This window comes from Somniosus microcephalus, chromosome 18, assembly GCF_052327205.1.
Source record: "Somniosus microcephalus isolate GS21.2 chromosome 18, FLI_Smic_1.0, whole genome shotgun sequence".
NCBI classification, from domain to species: Eukaryota; Metazoa; Chordata; class Chondrichthyes; order Squaliformes; family Somniosidae; genus Somniosus; species Somniosus microcephalus.
In genome coordinates this window covers 28,529,578-28,553,409 of record NC_141004.1, presented here as the reverse complement: position 1 = coordinate 28,553,409, position 23,832 = coordinate 28,529,578, and the positions used below count along the sequence as shown (strand labels likewise).

At 41.3% G+C, this 23,832-nt stretch overlaps 1 protein-coding gene across 1 annotated transcript in view; it reads right to left on the bottom strand.

Annotated features, from left to right (window-relative positions):
* Window positions 1–23,832, bottom strand: part of LOC147105178 (complement receptor type 1-like) — a 358,655-nt gene that overhangs the window by 51,783 nt on the left and 283,040 nt on the right. The window contains exons 58-62 of the mRNA XM_086011790.1: window positions 21,671–21,752; window positions 21,202–21,295; window positions 11,932–12,196; window positions 5,757–5,957; window positions 1,985–2,081 (exon numbers count right to left, since the gene is read on the bottom strand). Of these exons, the coding sequence (XP_085867916.1) occupies window positions 1,985–2,081; window positions 5,757–5,957; window positions 11,932–12,196; window positions 21,202–21,295; window positions 21,671–21,752 (739 nt within the window). The remainder of the gene's footprint in view (window positions 1–1,984; window positions 2,082–5,756; window positions 5,958–11,931; window positions 12,197–21,201; window positions 21,296–21,670; window positions 21,753–23,832) is intronic.

Here is a 23,832-nt window from a genome sequence, read left to right as displayed (position 1 = left end):
CAGCTTCTCAAGGGCAACTAGGGATGGGCAATAAATGCTGACCTTGCCAGCGACGCCCACATCCTATAAATGAATTTTTAAAAATACCAAACCAAGTGCCATGCCAATGATGCTAATCAATGTGCGATAATCCATAGCTACCTGTATAGTCGAGATCAATGGCGAGAGAATGATGAATGGAATTCAACACAGACAAGTGTAAAGACATGAGATTAGGCAGAAGAGAGAAAGCAGATTACATATTAAGTGGTAATGTACTTGTAACAGAGCAGGAAAGAGAGCTACATGGATTGTTAAAAACAGCAAATTCAGTGATCATAGGCAGTGAAGAAAGCAAAAAAAAAGTGTTGCAATGCACAGTAAAGGGTGTGAATTAAATGCCGACAGTGATGTTGAAATTGTAGTCAGCCTTGGTGAGGTCACACCCGGAGAACTGCATTTATTTTTTTGTCTCAGATCTATAGCAAAGATGTAGAATTATTGGAGGGGGTCTAGAGGAAAGCGCTGAGGCTGATTCAGGAACATAGAGGCCCAGTTGTGAAGAAACTGCTCACTCAAGAATTTCACTCCCTAGAGAAGGGGAGGATGGGGGTGGGGGATTTGAAAGTGGCCTTTAAGACTGATAATTGAATCCAGCAAAGTTCTGTCCAGCACAAGATGGATTCCTGGAGATGTGATCACATCGCATTCGATCACATGACACTGCTCATGTGGTGTTTAATCACAAGACATTTGCACAGTTTGCAAATCTTATTGTATTTACCTTAATTGAGTTTCTAAGTATCACCAAGCAAAACACTGAATATACCGAGATGAGTAACAATTCATAAATCAAAAGAACACAAATGAATAGAAAGATAAAAGGATACGTAATGTTTAAATAAAAACTACTGTGATGTTTCTACAGTATTGACCACAATGAGAAACACCAAGTAAATTCCACTGATTCAACAAGATCATTGATATAAGTAATAAAGTTTTTGTACAATTTTACAACTTTTACAATACACAGCGAGTTATTATAATAAAAATATAACCAAACTTGGATATGCACTTGAAGTGCCGTAACCTACAGGGCTACGGACCAAGAGTTGGAAAGTGGGATTAGGCTGGATAGTTCTGTATTAGCCGGCACAGACACGATGGGCCAAATGGCCTCCTTCTGTACCGTAAATTTCTATGATTCTATGATTCAAACCGAATCCAATACTGTGACGCCCGCACCCCACCGCTGAAGCCCAGCTTCAGGGAGGTGAGACTCTGACCTTAGGGAGAAGCACCAAAGCTGCCCGACTCCCGGAATAAAACACATTATGTAACAGCGCACATCACAAGCCAACATGAACTCTCCCTCCCTACAGTTTATGTTTCTCTCCCCCGCTCCCTCCCGGTTTGTTTTGCTCTCCTTCCCTCTCAAGACTCAGTTTCCAGGTGATTTTCGTTGGCCCCAATGCAGTCATCCTCACAACCGGCAATGGAGCAACAAGTTCCGAATAACCCGGGGGGGAACCAGCGGGGCTTTGGCTGCAAGTCACAACAGTCTGCTGGGTCACGCACATCCATTTATCCCGAGTCACCAGCAGCAGCACTCGGCAGACCAATCGCCCATTCCGGCAGACTCCTGCCGAAAGTGGGAGGGTTGGGAACCCGAATTTCAAAGTTATGGGGACAAAATTTAGGCATAATTTCTTATTAAGAGCGAGTGAAAGGATCATACAACAGGTTACCAGCCAGGATAGTGGGACAGAAAACTACAACAGCTTTTAAAAAGGGACACACTGATTTTGAATTATGATAATGGTAGTACAAGACTATCTTCAAGAATCACTGTAAGGAAACGGATAAGTGTTTGGAAAGGTAGACTGGATTGACCAATGGTTTTCTGCTGCGTAAAATATTACCAAGTAATCAGAAAACTAAACAGCACAGCCCTTCAGCTAAATCAGTTTAGCGTCATTCAACAATTGGTACAATGAATACTCACCCTGCGTTACAATGAAAAATAGCTTTACTTCCAAAAGTAGCATATGGTGCCTCAGAATATCCATTCATTAACTCTCCTGGATTACCACAGTTCCTCGCTACACAGAAAAAAAAATGGGAAATGGTAAAAGTGTTGCAAAACACCAAGATCTCCAATAGGTTTTTTTTTAATAATAATTCACTGAATTTATTGTTAAGATGAAAAACTATGATAACATTTTCCAAGACCAGGTTTCCCCAATTCGAGAATTTTGGGCTAGATTTTCCACCTATTCACAATCTAAGTTTTGGTAAGGCAAATACTAAATTCACTCCAACTGTGCAATACCGTACAGTAGTAGGACTCAGCCTTCAATCTCCCTATTCAAGTTCGAAAGCAATCTTTACCAGCAATGCCTAAACACAGTGGTAAAGATCCAGCTTTGCTGCTCCTTTAAGTTCTACTATTTTCTGACAGACAGATAAGGTACAGAAGGTCAGCAAACTTTCCATCAGATTTTATGCATCATTGGGCAACAGGTAATGAAAGCAAGATGGTGTTTTAATTAATCATTTCAATAGGCAATGAGACTGCATCCGCTCCCCCAAGACAAACCTACTTCAACTTTCTTGGGGCGGGGGGGGGGGGGGGGGGGAGAAAGAGAGCATAAACTAATTTTTAGGAATTTAAAATAACAGCAATCTGCTGAACTTTGGTGTATATACACACACTCACGCTGTAGAGAAGGGAATACTTTTTTTTTAAAACAGAAAATAAAACAAAGTAAAGGGAAAAAGTAGCCAGATTTTTTTTAAATAACCAGTTGTGCAGTAAATCACAAACAGATGGACTGCTATGTTCCCCCTTTAAATCACAAAGTAAGGCCAAAGAAATCAGAAACAAATGAAAAACTGATAATTGTGGAAACTGCTTTCTGCTGAATATCAATGTCTCTTAAGAAAGTCAGAGGAAAATATAGCCATATCCTGAATACCTGGACTGCCAAGTCAGAGGTCTCACATGCACAATCCTCCGGTGCTAGTACCCTACATGCCTTAGCTAAAACTGCAGCTGTACTATCTTAAAAGTTTATCCATGATTTTTAAACACTTTCCCTCCTATTTGATACAAAAGCCATCATTCCCATTGGTTTGGCTTCTTAACATATGAATGGTCAAAAAAAACTCAGAATGGAACATAGCCATCATTTTTAATTATACAGAGCGTGGGTTTTTAAGTATTCTAACATGCTCAGGAATAAACTGCCTTAATAATCTATGTCCTGATCCCCTGGATTGAAGAATTGAACCAATTCCGGACACAGCAATTAACCCAGTTTGAGAAATTACAATTAAGGATCCTTATCACTTGGCTTATCTTGATCAACAAATGAACACAACAGGTTCCAGTATGGCTACACTAACACTAGTGACCCAGCGGGACACATGACAGACACGGATCTGGTTGGATTTTTAAAAAAGGGGCACAGAGGAGGAACAACATTTTGGCAAAGAGCAAATAAAATGCCTTAGTTTTGTATATTGACTTCTCAATGGAGAGACTGTACTTCAAGGAGTTTTAGGAGTATTAAAAAGCACATACTTTAGATACATCAGCTATTTACAGTTATGGCCTCAACACAACTCCACAAGTAAAGAACAAATTCACTTATATTTACACAGCACCTTATCATTACAAAGTACTTACAGCACAGAAACAGGCCATTCGGCTCAGTAGGCCCTTGCCGGCATTTATCCTCCCACCCCTCTTCATCTAATCCTATCAACATACTCTTCCATTCCTTTCTCCCTCGTGTGCTTATCTAGCTTCTTCTTGAATGAATGTATGCTATCCGCCTCAACTACTCCTTGTGGCTGCGAGTTCCACATTCTCACCACTCTCTGGGTAAAGAAGTTTCTCCTGAATTCCCTATTGGATTTTTCGTGACTATCTTACATTTATGACCCCCTAGTTCTGGTCTCACCTGCAAGTGGAAACATCTTCTATGTCTACTCTATCAAACCCTTTCATAATCTTGAAGACCTCGATCGGGTCACCCTTGAGTTTTCTCTTTTCCAGAGAAAAGAGCCCTAGCCTGTTCAATCTTTGTTAAATCGGTATAACCTCTCAGTTCTGGTATCATTGTAGTAAATCTTGTTTGCACCGTCTCCAGTGCCTCTATATCTTTTTTATAATATGTAGACCAGAACTGTTCACAGTACTCCCAGTGTGGTCTAACCAAGGTTCTATACAAGTTTAACATAACTTCTCTGCTTTTCAATTCTATTCCTAGAAATGAACCCCAGTGCTTGGTTTACTTTTTTTTTAAATGGCCTTATTAACCTGTGTCGCTACTTTTAGTGATTTGTGTATCTGTGCCCCCAGATCCCTGTGTTCCTCCATCCATTTAGACTCTTATTTTCCAAGGAGTATGTGGCCTCCTTGTTCTTCCTACCAAAAGTATTACCTTGCACTTATCTATATTGAAGTTCATTTGCCAATTACACGCCCATTCTGCAGGTTTATTAATGTCTTCCTGTATTTTGTCGCAATCCTCCTCTATTAACTACACCCTCCAATTTGGTGTCGTACGCAAATTTTGAAGTTGTACTTGATTAGAATCCAAATCGTTTACGTAAATGGTGAACAACAGTGGTCCCAGCACCGATCCTGCTACAACACCACTTCCCACCATTTGGCAATCCGAGTAACTACCTTTAACCCCCTACTCTGTTCTGTTTTGTAGCCAGCATGCTATCCATTCAGCTACTTGTCCCCACATGTTCTGACCTTAGTCTTGAGTCTACTATGTGGAACCTTATCGAAGGCTTTTTGGAAATCCAAATATATTATGTCTACTACATTACCCTTATCTAACCTTTGTTACTTCTTTAAAGAATTCAATAAGCTTGGTCAAGCATGATCTTCCCTTTTGGAATCCGTGCTATTATATTTTCAGTTACTAGATGTTTTCTATTAGATCTTCGATTAAGGAGTCCATTATCTTTCCTACCACCGACGTTAAGTTATTTGGCCTATAGTTCCCTGGGCTTGTTCTATCTCCCTTTTTATATACAGGGATCACATTAGCTGTCCACCAGTCCTCTGGCATTATTCCCTTTTCGATGAAGTTTTATATATGTAATAATGCCTCTGCTATCTCTTCCCTAACTTCTTTTAATATTCGCAGATGCAATCTATCCATACGAGGGGTTTTATTCTCTCTAAGTTTGATTAGTTTATCAATTATCTCCCCCCTATCTATCTTAAATATCGTCTATATCCTTTTTTATCTCTTCTTCTAATGTCATGTCCATCATGTCAGTTTCTCTGGTAAATACCGAGGCAAAACAATGATTTAATATTTCTGCCATTTTGTTGTCATTACCTACGAGTTTATTGTATGTATCCCTCAGTGGCACTATCCCTATCCTGATTTTTCTTGTTATTTATGTGTCTGTAGAATGCTTTACTATTTATTTTATATTCCTTGATCGTTTAATTTTGTAGTTTCTCTTGAATCCCTAATTTGTTTTGACTTCTTTAACATTTTCATATTCCCTTTTGTCATCCGCTCCTTTGTTGTCTATGTACTTAGTGTATGCCTTTTTCTTTAGTTTAAATTTTGCCCTTATTTCTTGGTTGATCCATGATATTCCAAAGCACTTCATAAGTAAGTACTGGAGAGTTACTTTCACTCATGAAACTGTACTTCCTTCAGCAGGAGTCACTTTCTATGTGAAAAAATGGGTAAGGAGAAAGAGAGGATGGAATAAAATGACTCATTACTTACGTTTACAAACGGCCCGTAATGGTGTCCAAGTCGAATCTTCCCTGCAGGTAACAGATCTTGAACCATTTAAAATCCTTTCCTTGAATACGTAACCCAAATAACAACTGTAAGTAATCTTGGTACCCACATCAAACAAGGTCTCGGAAGTAAATTCACTACTAGGGGAGCCATGTTCCAACTGTGGAGGTCTGCTACAGTTACCTTAAAATAAAAAACACTTTTAAGTTCATTGTTTCAACAGTATCCCTTCCAGGTACCTTAGAGATCAATCCTTAAGTTCAAGATCTATCCTTCATTACAAGAGGATTTGAGTATAAGACTAAAGACATCTTACTGCAATTATATAGGGCCCTGGTGAGACCACAGCTAGAGCATTGTGTACAGTTTTGGTCTCTTTGCCTAAGGAAGGATATACTTGCCATAGAGAGAATGCAACAAACGTTCACCAGACTGGTTCCTGGGATGGGGGGGGGGATTGTCCTAGGAGGGCAGATTTGAGTATACTAGGCCTATATTCTCTAGAGTTTAGAAGAATGAGAGGTTATCTCATTGAAACATAAAAAATTCTTACAGGGCTTGACAGGGAGGATGTTTCCCCTGGCTGGGGAGTCTAGAACCAGGGGTCAGTCTCAGAAGGGGTTGTCAATTTAGGACTGAGATGAGAAATTTCTTCACTCAGAGGGTGGCGAATCTTTGGAATTTTCTACCCCAGAGGGCTGTGGAGGCTCAGTCATTGAGTATATTCAAGATGGAGATTGATAGAGTTTTGAATATTAAGGGATTAAGGGATATGGGGATAGTCCAGGAAAGTGGAGATGAGGCAGAAGATCAGCGATGATCTTATTGAATGGCGCAGCAGGCTCGAAGGGCCAAATGGCCTACTCCTGCTTCTATTTCTTATGTTCTAAACAGATATCTTTTTTTCCATCCAACTTTAGGTCTTCTAACATTACTTTGATTTCCTGATACACTGGTACTTTTTTTTTTTTCTTGCCCTTCTTTATATTAGCAAATTTACTCCAAAAGATAATCCCAATTTGTTTCTTTATAGCCGGTCTAAAATGAATGAAAGTATGTAAAAAATTCTGTGTGAAGCATGAATTTGGGGATAGCTCGTGTTCAGCACATCCTACAGTGCCTAATCACAGAAGGCAGTGGCGTAAACATTTAAAATGGCATTGAAATAACAGAGAGAGAAAAATTGCATGACCGTGTTAAGTATTTGTCTGCTAATATCGTAAATAGTAACTTCTAGACTGCAGGGTCACTTGTGTATGGCCAAGCAAAAAGGAGACCCACGGCAGCCCAGCCCAGCAGTTAAAAAGAGCAGGAACAAGAGCAGTTTATAAAGGAGACCTGGCGTAATAATGAATAGTCAACATAGATTTCAAAAGGGGAAGTCTTGCTTGACCAACCTCATTGAATTCTTTGAAGAGGTAAGACAGTAGACAAGGGTAATGTAGTAGATGTAATATATCTAGGCTTCCAAAGTACAAGTAAATTGCTGGGAGGGGAGGGGAAGATGTGTTTGGTGGTGGGATCATGCTGGAGGTGGCAGAAAATGATCCGTTGAATGGGGAGGCTGGTGGGGTGGAAGGTGAGGACAAGGAGAGCACTATCATGGTTCTGGGAGGGAGGGGAAGAGGCGAGAGCAGAAATGCGGGAAATGGAACAGACACAGTGGAGGGCCCTGTCAACCACAGTGGAGGGGGAACCTCAGTTGAAGAAAAAGGAAGACATAATGGAAGCACTGGTATGGAAGGTGGCATCGTCGGAACAGATGAACAGGGTTATTAAGTAGTAAATCAAACAGCAGCTTCTGGCATCCGCACATGCTCAGTTAAACATGGAAATCAGGAAGTTGCTGTCAGAGTTGCTTGCTCCTCCAGCTTGGCTATACCGGTACCTCGCCAAGAGACTCGGCATTCACATGCATGAAGGATGTGAAGCTGCAGTACTTACCTACTAAACACACCAGAAAAAGTTTGGGGTTGTCCATATAAGAGTAAGTGAATTTTTAACAGTGTGCTAAGTTTTAATTACTGCCAAACAATCTCTCTGGCACTGAAAATTTACTTTTAAAATTGTGGATTCTCATTCCTTCAGATTTTAATTATTGTTGGAGATTTTTTTTTTTAAATGAATAAAAATGTTTTTTTTTTTTTTTTTACTTTTTCTGTCTTTTATCTATCTCTCTCAATCCCATCTTTCTCCCCTCCCTTTATTTGCTTTCTTTACATGATTTTACATTAAATTAAATATTCAACTTGCACTTCCTGGTTTAGACTGCGTATCTCAGTAAGAATTCTTTAATCTGATTGGTGAAGGAGGCACACCGTTGATTGCCCTGTTCATACAGGTTCCAGGTCCCCTGTAGAGGACGCCACGCTGCTTTGACTCTCTAACAACTGCAAGTCGCAGTGCAAAAGCCCATAGAAAGTCTATGGGCAAGTGTAAGTGTAATGAACGGTGAGCACCGTTCGTTCGCTCTCTGCTGACCGCAAAATCCAGGCCCTTTGAATTCTAGAGCGTTAAAGTAGATTGATCAAAATGATAATGTGGACGGGTCAAGATGATAATATAATGCTTAGGGAGAACATGCAAGGTACTCCAGGTAACACCTATCGAAAGGCCTTTGCAATATTGTCCAGAAGAGTGTCAACAGTACCACTGGATGGGGATCTAACTTTCCTGGGCAACACCCAGCTAATACAGGAACATAACATTTATTACTTAGTTTTATAATCTTTTTAGCAGAAGATTCTACTTCCAGAGGAAACATTTTTTAGATCAACAGTCACAGAAACACCTACACAGAAATATAAAACCCTGTGGACAATCTAATACTTCCTCTCAAAAGAAGACTTGTAAGATGGAGGATTAAGTCTCAACACTGATTTCCTTTTTGGCCAAAAAAAGTACATTGTGTAACTCAATCAATCCGCCCAGCAGGATAGAACGAAAGAGGAAGAATGAGCAGCCAAGCATTAAGTTCCCTAATTAAAGTTCAAAAACAAATGTTGCGTCACTATTTACTTAAGCATCTTAAGGGCATGCGACTTAAGTTTATAAGAAAACAAAGATACAAAATATCTCTGAAATTATCAGTAACAGGTGGATAATATAATAAAACAAGAACAGTAGAGTCAACTGCAAAGTATATACTTATTTATTTTTAATTTAGTGATGTATGAGAAGTGCACTGTGGGTGCATTTCCAAACCAACAGCAAAAGTAAAGCCTCTGTACAGCTTTAAGTTATCCAAATGCCACAAAAGATAAGCACAAGATAGCCCATTGAGCTCCTCCTTCCCTAGAAACCTACAATGGCACCATCACAGCATCCAACTACATCTGGAATGACTCCGGTTTTACTGCCACAAGCCGACCTCAAAGACCATTTCTTAGTCTGGCAGCTCCTGACTGAGCACCTCTCTAAGTCCACCCATCACCAACCTGTCCCCTTCCCCCCCAGTCTCTACCCCGATGAAGACGACCCCTACCCCCAATAATCTTGTTTTAAGGGCTATATGGCTCTGCTGGAATACCCTGGACTTCTCAGCTGCCATGACGATGCTCTGCCATTGAATTCTTCCAGTTTAAAGGTAAGTGCTCCAAACCACAGTGCCAGACGAGTCTTTGGCTTACTGGCAGCATTTACACCTCTGTTAGAAGGTGTAGGGTTCGACAGTCCCGGTAAGTGGAGATCGTAGCTCTGGCTCTGAATTCTGGATTGACATCCAGCGGGATGTCACTCATGTCCAATGGGTGTGGATGTTTCATTTCCCCTCTAGTTCTCCTGCCAATTATTTTAAATCTATGACCTCTGGTTACCGACACACTTGCCAGAGGAAACAGTTTCTCCCTATTCGCTCTACTAAAACGCCTCATAATATTGAATACCTCTATTAGGTCTCCCCTTAATCTTCTCTACTAAGGATAACAATAAGAACATAAGACGTAGGAGCAGTAGGTCGTCATTTGGCCCCTCGAGCCTGCTCCGCCATTCAACAAGATCATGACTGATCTGATCTTGGTCTCAACTCCACTTCCCTGCCCGCTCCCCATAACCCTTGGCTCCCTTATCGTTCAAAAATCTGTCTATCTCCACCTTAAATCTATTCAATGACCCAGCCTCCACAGCTCTCTGGGGAAGAGAATTCCAAAGATTCACGACCCTCTGAGAAGAAATTCCTCATTTCCGATTTAAAAGGGTTTCCCCTTACTCTGAAATTATGCCCCCTAGTTCTAGATTCCCCCACAAGGGGAAACATCCTCTCTGCATCTACCCTGTCAAGCCCCTTCAGAGTCTTATATGTTTCAATATGTTTCAATAAGATCCCCTCTCATTCCCAGCTTCTCCAAATCACTCCACATAACTAAGTCCCTTGTCCCTGGTATCATCTGGTAAGCCTCCTCTGCACCCTCTCCAAGGCCTTGACATCCTTCCTAAAGTGTGGTGCCCAGAATTGTACACAATAGTCCAGCTGAGGCCTAATCAGTAATTTGTAAAGATTTAGCACAACTTCCTTGTTTTTGTATTCAATGCCCCTATTTACAGAGCCAAGTATCCCATACACTTTCTTAACTATCTTATCAACTTGCCCTGCCACTTTCAAAGATTTGTAAATATGTACCCCCAAGTCCCTCTGCTCTTGCACCCCCCTCAAAATAGTACCATTTAGATTTTACTGCCTCTCCATGTTGTTCCTCCCAAAGTGCATAATTTCACACTTAGCTACATTAAATTGCATCTGCCATGTGTCAGTCCATTTTACCAGTCTATGTCCTCCTGAAGTCTGCTACTATCCACCTCACTAGTTACTACATTGTCAAGTTTTGTATCATCTGCAAACTTCAAAAGTGTACTCCCTATACCCAAGTCCAGGTCATTTATACATAAGAAAAGCAATGGTCCCAGTACCAATCCCTGGGGGAACACCACTGCATACTTCTTTCCAGTCAGAAAAACATCCATTCACCACGACTCTCTGCTTCCTATACCTTAGCCAATTACATACCTAAGTTATCAAGTTGCTGGCTGATTTGCAGCACTCCACCATTAGCTTTGCAAAAACAGCATCTCACCCTTAACCTCCCTGTCATTTTCACAAAGTTGCTGGATTTGCACATTTATTGGCCATTAAACTCACCACATAAAATTAAGTCTAGTAATTAACAGTGTAAGTACCCTCTTAACAACATGATAATTGTTAATGACTGCCAATCAACTTCTTTTGCCCAGAAAGTGAACAATTAAAAGTGGAATCTCATTCCATCACATTGTGAATTCTTATAGATTTAAAAAAATCTTACTTTGTCTTTTTTTCTCTCTCTTAATCCAATCTTTCCTTCCCTCTCTTTATTTCCCATTCTGTACCTGATTTGACATTGAATTCACCCACTCTAATTCACCCTCCTTCTACGTCCTTCCTCTGTTTATTTCTCAATCCCTTTAAATCTCATTGGTGAAGGAGACAGACTGTTTGCCCCGTCGTTCACCAAGGTCCCAGATGCCTGGTTGCCCTCGCTGCGCCGTCATCAGCTCGCACTTCCGGGCAACTTCGTGGGCAAAATATTTCTACAACCCAAGCGTGCATGGGCAAGTCTTAACCAGGGCACACCGCAATGGAGATGCCCAGCTTCCCTCAAAATCTGTGCCAAGCTAAATAAATGCAAAACAGAAAAAGCTAGAAAAAAACTCAGCAGACCAGACAACATCCGTGGAGAGAGAAACAGAGTTAACGTTTCAGCTCGAAACCCTTCTTCAGAAGCATAAATGAATAAATGTGAGAAGTCACACAACACCAGGTTATCGTCCAACAGCTTTAATTGAAATCACAAGCTTTCTGAGAGCTGCTCCTTCGTCAGGTGAAGCCTGGTGTTGTGTGACTTCTCACATTTGTCCACCCCAGTCCAACACCGGCATCTCCACACCATAAATGAATAAATGCAAGCTGCTGTTAGATTGATCACTCTTTACAGTCAACTCTTTGAAACAGTGCCCAGAATAAACATTTTGGGTTTAGGCCGGGGGGGGGGGAAAAGTTCAATTGAAGTCCCGTCCCATTCGCCTCCTTTCCTTCCAGGCTGGAGTTGGCTTCTGCTGGTAAATCTCTTGAGAGCTAAAAACACGCCTGAATTCAGCAGCAATGTAGAGCAGGAGCGCTGCTCACCCTCCGTGACCCGGACCACCGCGGCCGTGGAGACGGCCATCAGAGCGAGGATCAGCCCCTCCGCCATTCGCCGATCCGCTCGATCTGTAATATTCGGGCAGATTTTCTCCCTCCGGCGGGCTGAGAAATGTGAGTAAAACTTTAGGATGTTTCCCCTGCCGAGAACCGTTAAGATTTCAATCGGGTTTAACTTTTTTTTTTCTTCCCGCTCCGGTGTCCGTTTATTTTGCTGGTGTTTTTTTGGGTGCCGGGTCACAGTCGCTGCTCACCTCACTTGCCGCTAACGGACTGATCTCCCGCCCCACGCATGCGCACCCCTCCCCCCACTCTCTCATGCCCACCCCTCCCCCCACTCTCTCATGCCCACAAACTCAGGCAGGGCTGCCCCAATGTCCACTGTGCCCATAGCACTGAACCCATCGTGTCTGAAGGCAGTTTGCAAACAAACAAAACAAGCTTGGTTTAGATTTTATCGTGTAACTTTTTGTCTGTAGATATTTTTTGAAGCCACTCAGCAAACAGTGGACTCTCGAGTCCTTGCTGATCAGAACAGTGTTTTTGGTTATAACAACAGAAAATGCTGGAAAAACTCAGCAGGCCAGGCAAAATCCGTGCAGAGAGAAACAGAGTTAACGTTTCAGGTTGTAACCCTTCTTCAGAACTGCTGACCTCAGTCTGCCAGCCTATAGGTGGGCGGAATGCCTGGGACCCACTGTGATTGCCAGCAGTCTCATTGACTCGGTGTTTTGGCCTTTAGATAGTGGGGGTGGAAGGTCGATGTGAAACAGGTACAGGATTTGGTTGCTTTATTCTGACGATGTGCAGATCAGGGCTGAGAGCTCAGCTCCTTGGTTATGGGGGGCGGGAGGGAGGGAGGGAGTGGTAAGTGGGTGGTGGGGCTGAACATAAACCTTCATCCTCCCTTCCTTAACGTATTGGTAGGAAGAATAGGGAGGTCACATTACTTGGAGGGTGCGACTGTAGGTGGGGTAGAGGAACAAAGGGATCTTGGAGTACAAATACACAAATTATTAGGTTAGCAAGGCCTTAGAAAAAGCAAACCAAGCACTAGGGTTTATTTCTAGAGGTATAGAATTGAAAAGTAGGGAAGTTATGCAAAACCTGTATCAAACCTTGGTTAGACCACACTTCGAGTACTGTGTACAGTTCTGGTCACCATATTATAAGAAGAATATAGAGACACTGGAGAGGGTGCAAAGAAGATTTACAAGGATGATACCAGAAATGCAAAGAGATACATATCAGGAAAGGATGAACAGCTGGGTCTCTTTTCTCTTGACCTATGTAAGAAATCACACAACACCAGGTTATAGTCCAACAGTTTCATTTGAAATCACAAGCTTTCGGAGCGCTGCTCCTTCGTCAGGTGAAGTGGACAGATGCATAAAGACACAGCTTATATAGTTAGAGAATAATGCAAGATGATTACAGGTAATCTTTCTAACTGCCATTTATCACACCTCGGCAGAGAGATAATCACAGCAATCAAAGGTGTGAATGGTGTCCAAACAGGTCAGTCAGGAATACATTACATCAAAGGCCATCCCCATGCCTCCACTACTCGCCTTCAAACAGCCGCCTAACCTCAAACAGATCATCGTTCACAGCAAATTACCCAGCTTTCAGGCGAACAGCAACCACGACACCACACAACCCTACCACGGCAACCTCTGCAAGATATGCCAGATCATCAACACAGATACCATCATCACACGTGAGGACACCACCCACCAGGTACATGGTACATACTCATGTGACTTGGCCAACGTTGTCTACCTCATACGTTGCAGGAAAGGATGCCCCGGAGCATGGTACATCGGCGAGACCATGCAGACACTGCGACAACGGATGAACGGACACCGCACAACAATCGCCAGGCAGGAGTGTTCCCTCCCAGTCGGGGAACACTTCAGCAGTCAAGGACATTCAGCCTCCGATCTTCGGGTAAGCATTCTCCAAGGCGGCCTTCAAGACACACGACAACGCAAAATCGTAGAGCAGAAACTGATAGCCAAGTTCCGCACTCATGAGGACGGCCTCAACCAGGATCTTGGGTTCATGTCACGCTACATGTAACCCCACCTGACGTAGGGTCACCCAGACTCGAGTCGTCGTTGGCTTGTTCTCTCTACACAGATGCGGCCGGACCTGCTGTGATTTCCAGCAAAAAATGTTTTTTTGTCTGTTTTTTGTTTTTCATAGACCCCAGCATCTGCAACATTTGACCCCTTGTGACCCCACCTCATTGTTCTTTGATGTAATGTTTTCCTGACTGACCTGTTTGGACACCATTCACACCTTTGATTGCTGTGATTATCTCTCTGCCGAGGTGTGATAAATGGCAGTTAGAAAGATTACCTGTAATCATCTTGCATTATTCTCTGACTATATAAGCTGTGTCTTTATGCATCTCTCCACTTCACCTGACGAAGGAGCAGCACTCCGAAAGCTTGTGATTTCAAATAAAACTGTTGGACTATAACCTGGTGTTGTGTGACTTCTTACATTTGTCCACCCCAGTCCAACACCGGCATCTCCACACCACTTCTCTTGACCTAATAGAGGTCTTTAAAATTGAGAAAGGTTTTGATAGAGTGGATAAAGAATGTTTCCAAGTGTGTGGAAGACCATTATTAGAGGCCATCAATATAAGATAGTCATCAAGAAATCCAATAGGGAATTCAGAAGGAACTTTTTTACCCAAAGAGTGGTGAGAATGTGGAACTTGCTACCATAGGGTGTGGTTGAAGCAAAAGTATAGATGTATTTAAGGAGAGGCTAGACAAGCATATGAGGGAGAAGGGAATAGAGGGTAATGCTGATAGAGTTTGATGAGGAAAGACGGGAGGAAGCTCAAGTGGCGCATAAACTGGTTGGGCCGAATGGCCTGTTTCTGTGCCGTATATCCTATATAAACATTTTTGAAGAAGAAACTGAATTTTTGTGTTCAATTAACCTTTTTTGGACTGACTGATGTGGGGGGAAACCTGAAGTAGAACCAAATAAAGAAAACAAGAAAATAATGCTCTGCCGGTCAGGCAGCATCTATGGAGAGAAAAACGTTTCAGGTCAATGACCTTTTTCCAGTTCTGATGCAAGGTCGTTGATCTGAAACTTTAACTCTATTTCTCTCTCCACAGATGCTGCCTGACTTGCTGAGTGTTTCCAGCATTTTCTGTTTTTATTTCAGATTTCCAGCATCCGCAGTATTTTACTTTTGCTTAAATAGAATCATTTGTGAAACAGCTTTACAAATAGTAAAAATTAAAGCTGCTTTCACCTTATTAATTTTCTGCTGAGAAAAATGTAAGTTCTACAGTGACAGAAACTTAGGGCAGAGGTGGAACCTTGTGGGATGTTTGGCTTGGTGGGCTAGGGGAAGGGAGGAAAGCAGCAGAGGCAGCTAAATAGATGATCTCAACCTTAGTGACAAAGAAGTCGATGAGCTCCTTGCACTTGTTGGAGGCGAGGGTGGAGGGGGTAGGGGAGAGGGGTTTAATACAGTTGGCAGTGAAGAGATGCCAGGGGTTATCTTTGCATTCCAGAATGGTTCTGGAGTAGTGAGCAGTTTGGGCAGAGGAGAGCAGGACCCAATAATGCTTTATGTGGTCCAACCAGAGTTGTGTGCTATAAACGTTCAACTCTGCGTGCCTTGGAATTAAGGGAGCGAAGATGGGAGACGTACCAGAGGGAATAATGAGGGTGAGAGAGAAAGGGTTTTATTGGGGATGAGAGCATCAAAGATGGAGGTGAGGGTGCGATTGATTGAGTTGCAGAAATGTCGTGGCGAATGGAGGGCCAAAGACTAGACAGTTGGGAATTTGAAAGTGCCGTTGTAAGTGATCTGTGGGAGAGTTTTTTCCAGTGGTGGACACAGAAGGAAGTGGGATTTGGAAAGGGGTGGGGGGGGGCATGAATGAAGAGGCATTGATTAGAGATGGCCTTATGAGTGATTGACACAATGGGCAGGATTTTCATTGGGCCGTGGAGGTGGGATTGGAGGCGTGCGGGGGGTTAAAATCTTGAAATCGGGGGGCACGAACCCATCCCGCCCCCAACCTGCCTCCATGCCAGTTTCAAAGGAGGCGGATACTCGACCTGTGCTGGGACCCGCCTTCCCGAGGCGGGAAGGGGATTAGTGCCAATTAACTGCTGGTTAGTTAACAGGCAGTTTTTAGCCTAATCCCTATTTTTATTGCTGAAGTGTGGGATTCCCGACGGCTCCAAACCATGCCAAGTTAGCGAGGCAGACTGTCGGGCTGAAGGGCTTGGAGGGTTCGAGATGTCCAGTGTTCAGGTGAGTGATGGGTGCATGAGTGCAGAGGCAAGTATGTTTGGTGTGTGTAAAGTGTTTAAAGAAGTTTAATTACCTTTACTTACCTTTACAGCCTTCCTTCCTTCAGGTCTCGGGAGTCCTTCATCTCACCAGCAGAGAAAGCAGAATGGCCGCGAGCTGTCAAAAGTTGCAGCATTCAGCTTTTTGTTCTGGAGAGATCTCTAAATCAGCCGGAGAGGAAGGAATTAACTTGGAGTACAGATTGTCAGTGTTTGACAGCTTCAAAGAGCTGTCAAACGCTGATATTTCATCTGTCAAAAGCTCTTGACAGATGAAATGTCAATCTGTGACATCACCTGTTGCCGAGTGGCCCTTAATTGGCCTGCTGAGCCCGCTGGGCGGGCTCAACAAGGTCAATCAAGTGAAAATCGCGTGGCTTGGCCACAACTCGATGGAGGCGGGACTACAACCCCGAAAGTTGTAGTCCCACCTCCTACACGCCTCCAGTATCAAAATCCAGCCCAATGTGTGTAGAAAGGCCATGTGAGATGGCAAGGTCGAGGGGGTGACCGTGATTATGTACAGGCGAATTTACATGGAGGAAGAGATTAAGGGAGGACAGAAAGGCAGTGAACTCAAAGGAGAGGAGGCGTGATGAGTTGAGATGGAGGTTGAAATTACCAAGGCTGAGAAGTCGCTCAGTTAATAAATCTCATTGGTTAAGATAGACTGTTGGTTCTGTCATTCACCAAGATTCCAGATGCCCCATTGCCCTCACCACACTTATCAGCTCGCACTTCCAGCAACTTGCAGAGCAAAATATTTAAGCTGAAGGACAAGGGAAAAATTGTAACTAACGGGATGCCCCACTCCAGCAAAATCTGGGACAATGCGTTTCTTCTTAGGAATGGCATTTATGCATTTGGAACATAGAAAACTAAGAAGGGATTCAATTGAGGTTTGTAAACATTCTGAAGAGTTTTGTTAAGATGAATACAGAAGGGCTATTTCTGTTGGGGAGTAGTGATGAGGGGTCATGAATTTAACATTTTTACTGAGAGATTAGCAGAAATTTCTTTGTGCAGAGAGTTGCTGAATAAAATTGCAAAAACTGGATCAATCACACATGTTTTATTTCCATATTATTTAAGCACAAACACAAAAATCCAAGATGTACACAGCCCGGATGATTCGGCTAGTTATTTGGATCCTATTAATATAATAGCAAGCCAGGTTGAAACGGCATGAAAATAAAATGTGACAGAAGAAAGTTAACCTGCTAATCTGATGTGTTACTAATTAAATATATTCAAATTTTCATCAGGCTCAAAAGATCAACTTAAAATTATATCTTGAACAGCAGGAAGCTACATGCTCTTTCTTTACGACTTTAGGATTGAAGCATAAAATATGAAAATTGAATCAAAAACTTAGGACACACACTATAAACATTTTCAGGATTATCTTACGCCTTGAATGGCGGAAGGCTGGGTGATATGGAAGAGCAGGGTGATTTGGGGATTCAAGTTCACAAGACAGTAAAAGCACCATCTCAAATGGGTAAGACCAGAATAAAAACACTAACAGAATATTGAGTTTTATTGCAAGAGGTATAGAATATAAAAGTTGAGATGTAATGGTAAATCTACATTAAAACCTTATTAAGGCCACAACTAGAGTATTGTGTGCAGTTTGGGGTTTCATAGTATGGGAAGGATGTTGAGGCAATAGAAATTGCATTAACCTGATTACTTGGCATTTCCCTGCAGAATCCCAACAATCTAATAAGCCTCGATCACAGAATACATTCTCAGAGTACAAAGATATTAATACTGACTTCTGTATTGTTGAGCTATTTTTCCTATCGTATTATACTCTATCCTACTCAAAGTACAGTGAAGATATGGCTTTAAAATGGCAGCATGTCATTTATTGAGCATGTTGTTATTAGTTTTGATGAATTTTGTAATCTAACTTTGATAGTGGAAACATGATATGGCCTCTAATTTTTTTGTGGAATGAGCCAGTAAAGTATGCAGGATATGTAAATGCTTCCATCATATTTACTGTTAGAAAACATTTCATACAGAAGAAGACATTTAAATGATGGATCATCTTCAGATTTCTGACACAACAATATACCATTCAAAGCTGATACTCAAAACCCGAACCGTGATTAAAAAATATGCAAAAATAAAACATTAAAGTAAAAGGGAAACATTAAGAAAATAAACATGTTTGAAGAACACAAAACTGATGCAAAGTTAGGTAAGTCAAACCATTTTTACAACAGTTATTATTTTTAAAAGAGGTATGACATATAAAAGACCCTACATTTACTTTATCAAGATAGATTTCTGAAAATATATCCATATCTAGATATCGAATTTAAAAGGTCCTTGTGCAGTAGTAAGATGCTATAAGTTAATGTCAAGTACTGAGATGCTGTTTTACCCCTGAGCTCAAATGTGGCAAAGATAGCGGTCCCCCATCAGGAGACAGGCGGTAAATTCATTTAAAAAAATCAATTGTTGAGATTCAAGAATAAGACCTAAAGAATATACCTTTTCTTTACATTCATTTAAACTTCTTATGCTTGGTAAGCAATTTTTCAGTTAAGCTATACAAAAACCATATTAAATGCAAACTTGAATAACAAACAATACCAGTTTGTTCCAGCCAAACTTCATATTTGTTGCATTATAAGGCAGTTAGCAGTAAGTCATTAAAAATATATATTTCTCCACAGGAAACCAACCAGCTCAAGTTTGGGCCTCTTTACATTTTTGTAAACAATACTGTGACCAATGTGGTGCAGATATATTAAAATAAATTTAGCACTGCACCTAATATTCACAATCATAATTGTTTTTGTAAAAAAATAAACTCTCAAGTGTTCAAATTCATTTCCCTCTAGTGGACATTTTTGCACAGTAGCATCTACTCCACTGGTTTCCAATATTAAAACTACATCAATTCTGAATTCTCATTAAAATACAGTTGTTAGACATATATTGAAGGTATGGAAAAATCTAAAAAGTAAACTCTAATTCCATCTGAACTAAATTGCTGAGAACGGCATCAAATTTGCTTTGCAAGAAACAGATTGAAAATGCTTCCTTTGAATTGCTTTGCAGAGGAGACTGCTAGAAAGTAACATCTCGGATAAAGAGCCAGACTTTTGACCTGTTGGGAGAAAAATAGAAAAGGTCTTAAAATTAATTGGACTTACACACATGGAAGATAGCAAGACAGTGCCATCTGCAGTAGTATTGGAATAGTTAGCAAGAGCTGAAATATTTTAGGCAAATTCATTTTTTGGTGACCAGTATTAAATTGACTTTTAAAATGATAAAACCAACAGTAACACCAGAACTTTCTTCAACTTGATATTGGGAAGAGCAAAGCCATCCTGTTTGGCTTCTGCCAAAAACTCTGGTCCCCAGTCTCCATCTCAGTTTCCAGCCACTTGCTCAGATTGAGCCCATGGTACGCTACCTCAGTTTCCTATTTTACCCTTAGTTAGATTTAAACATGTAACATCTGATATGAAGACTGCCTTTTTTGAACTCTGCAAAATCTCCTGCCTCCATCCTTACCCTATATCCACTTTCCCAGTGGTGTGGTTTCAAATATATAAAGTACAAAACTTTAAAAATTATGGGGCCAAATCAACAGGAGTTTCCAGTGGCCTTGATTGGGGGGTGGAGCTTTCATCCGCCCAAAAATATAAAGAGGCCCAAAGGGTGAAAGTGGGCCCAAATGGGGGCGGGCCGAGGCTTGGGAAGCAGCCTGGAGATCAAGGTCAGTTATTTTTTTTAATTGTATCGGCCTACTTGGTAATAAGGCTGAAGGGATATACAATGTTTCTCCGAGGGGAGGGGGAATGGCAATCGGGCACCGGCCCCCAGATGCCAACTGGCGTTGGAGTTTCTGGCAGCGTGGGGTTGGCAGGCACCTGAAATCCACCCATAATGCTGCAGCGGCGCACTGGCCCCATGTAAATGAGGTACCTTCCTACTGAATTTGCATACTCTTGTGGAATCAGCACTGGAGGGCATTGCTCGAGGTATTTTAGTGTAATTGTCAGGATCTTGGCCTGAGGAAATTTAGTCTGTAGCTGTGCCTGATTAGTGGCAACTGTGTGCATTTAACAATTTAGTGTTTCCTTCCTCGAAAATGTAATCATGAGTTGAAGCTGGGATGGTATACATCGCCCCCCACCACCCCCCTCCTATTTTTCCCTGGATGGCTCCATGGGTAACTGCACTGTGTGATGCACATAGCTCAGGAAAGTTATATGTTCAATCACTTGTCTATGCTGAGTTGCCAGTCTCGGTTGCAATGGCAGCAAGGATGTGACAATGACCTCGGCCTCCTCAAATTGTGGGAAGATGTGAATTAATACACCCAATCATCAACCTGATTGCTACTGAATGGGTAGATGTGTAAATCCCAGATAAGGCTTGGCTGTGATGGGCTCCAACTATCAAATAGCATTATTTAGGTTTGCACATGGATGCCCATAAGGCCGAGGTATCAGAAAATGATTGGACTTTGCCTTCAGGAAGGGAGGAGTAAGTGGAGAAAACATGTCAGAAAATTGAAGAAAATAATAAAATCAATAAAAAAAAACTAATTACCCTGCTCAGCAAGGATCTACATACATACTGTCCTTTGTTGTCATGATATGTAGATTGTAAATAGTGACAGATAGCTAATTGTAAATAATGAAAATCCTAAGAGATCTTTCTTATGCCTGAAATTAGCTGATAAGTTATTTATGTCAATATAGAAACGGAGAGTTAGAGAGAAACAGACCAATACGATTTGAACATTCCCATACATGCTCATATTTAAATAATTAACACTGTACCACAAGACCACTGAAAACATTAAACAATTTGCAAACCAGAATTACATAAAGGTTTACCTTTATTTATTTTAATTTTAAAGTCTTCAATTAAAGATCATACTGGGGTAATGGAGGATTCATCAGAATGAGACAGTATTTGGACTTGCACATTTTGAGGGAACATGGGAATATTGCTGGTGAGATAAAATTGCCTACAAAGGAAACATGTAATAAGCGTGGATTAAAATTTAATGACAGCAGTAGAATATAAATATCTGATAATATTTTAACAAAATACCATGCTAAAAGACCACAAAAACCCATGCACAAAGCAAAATACACCACTTAGTTTAAGCAACTAGGTTAGATTAATTTAAATGCTTCACATTCCTCAAGGTAACATTACTGGCAAGGGGGGGGGGTGGTTGGGGGGAGTTGTGGGTTGGGGAGGGGGTGTGGCAGGTGGGGGGGGGAAGAGGGTGTTGGGGTGTTGTGGGGTGGAACAAAGTCTAAAATTCATAAAGCAGAGTATATTTATGGCTTTCTTGAAAATGCAACAAATTCAGGGGAATATAGAAATGTCTTACCCTTTATTAGATAACTGTTTTAGATAACAGCACACGCCAAAAAAAATGAGGGCAAGGCCAGCAACAATACCCGAGATAATTCCTTAAAAAAATACATGCATAAGATACACAATGGTTAAAACAGAAAAAAAAATCAGTGGATGTGTAAAAGGTACAGATTCCTCAGGCACAACAACCTAATTTTTACAGAAAATGACATTATAAACGATGACATTTTCCTGAATTGGAAGCATTTAAACTTCTAAGTGCTGCTGTCTTGAACTCCCTTTATAGATTTTAGTTTCCTGTAGTAAACCACCTTCATTCAAACAGCTGGATTTAGTAAAATAAACATGACCAAATATATAAAATCTGAATGACAAACATGAAAAATGTACAGTTTTCACATCCTTATAGATTATGTTTTATGTTACTGAACATATTTAGATTATAAAATTAAGCAATCATGGGTTATATTTTCCTCTGTTCATTAATGTTAGTGAAAAAGTTGACTGGAGTATGAAGTGGGGAAACTCCTCCCCTTCCAACACAATGAGCCAATGGACAGCCTTTTTTCTTGGCAAGTACAAGGACAGTAAATGTGAAAGTTCTCTTCGTATTATAAAACAAAGGGACTAATTTTCAGTTTCAGTGGGAGTGGTAGCAGACTGGCCACCCATTATACACCCCATCCAATTTTCCTCTCGATTGACTGCAACTGGTACTTGTTTTCTGTCCCGGCTGAAACTGAAGATTGCAACCAAAATGTTTAAAGGCAATAGACATAGCTCTTGTAAATTTGTTTAAGAAAATAGTTCCTTGCTTTATCTCTCTTTTATTTCTATGTATATTCATGTGCCAGTCTGGTAAGAATCCAGAGAACATTGTGCAATGGCCGAGGGGAAAATGCACACATGAAACTCAAGGCACAGCTATATACCATACAAGGGAAAAGCCATAACTAAAAGAATAGAAGGGTAAAATGTACGGGGAAATAAATTTGATGCACTTTATTTTAACCTTGTGCAGAAAGTTGTTTTGAGGAGGGTCATAGTAAGCTAGAAGCAGATGAAAGTATTGGCAAGCATGGTACTTTAGAATAGATAAAAATGGATTGAATAGTATTTATTGGGTTACTGTATGTCAACAAACTGGGCAGAACTGCTTGTGCAGGGGTCACATTAAGGACTTAATTAAAACAGTTTTCTATTAGTGTCTAGAACACTATTCTTCCGAGCTTCTGCTTCATCTTCTGGCAACGGTTCTGTCTGGCCTTCTCTCCATCCTGCTGATTGGATACTCCTCTTTGTATAAGCACCAGAAGATGATTATTAGAAGACTTTTTCTGGGCTATATAGCAGGACTTACTTCAGCCCGATCAATCTAGCCAATGTAATCTTTGCATACCAATGGTGTACTCAAGAGTAACTCTGTTTTGTTGTATTTCCCTTCCGCTGCTGTTCTGGGTCATCAGTCAGTGCTAAAGAGGATCGCTGCTCACGATGTGGTCTCCTCTACATTGGGGAGACCAAACGCAGATTGGGTGACCGCTTTGCGGAACACCTCCGTTCAGTCCGTAAGGGTGACCCCGAGCTTCCGGTTGCCTGTCATTTTAATTCACCGCCCCATTCCCACTCAGACCTCACCGTTCTCGGGCTCTTGCATTGTTCCACGGAAGCTCAGTGTAAGCTCGAGGAACAGCACCTCATCTTCCGATTAGGCACTTTACAGCCTTCCGGACTCAATATCGAGTTCAACAATTTCAGATCATAACCTCGGCCCCTATTACATTACATTTTTATATATTTTTTATCCATACCTTTGGTTTGTGCCTTTTCCTTTTTTTTTCTCTCCCACATGGCAGCTGTCTCTCATTCTGCCAGCGCATTTCATACTTCATCTAGAGCCATCTTTTGTCTCTTTACTTGTCCCATTACTATCTCATCTCATCTTGAATACCTCTTAATGTCTCTTCACTTCCCTTTTGTTCTTTCATCCCCTCCCCCATTTCCCAGCCCCCAAACTGGCCTTTTAATTTGTTTCATTTCCTGCCTTTTTTCTCAGTTCTGATGAAGGGTCATCAACCTGAAACATTAACTCTATTTCTCTCTCCACGGATGTTGCCTGGCCTGCTGAGTTTTTCCAGCATCTTCGGTTGTTATTTTGGATTTCCAGCATCCGCA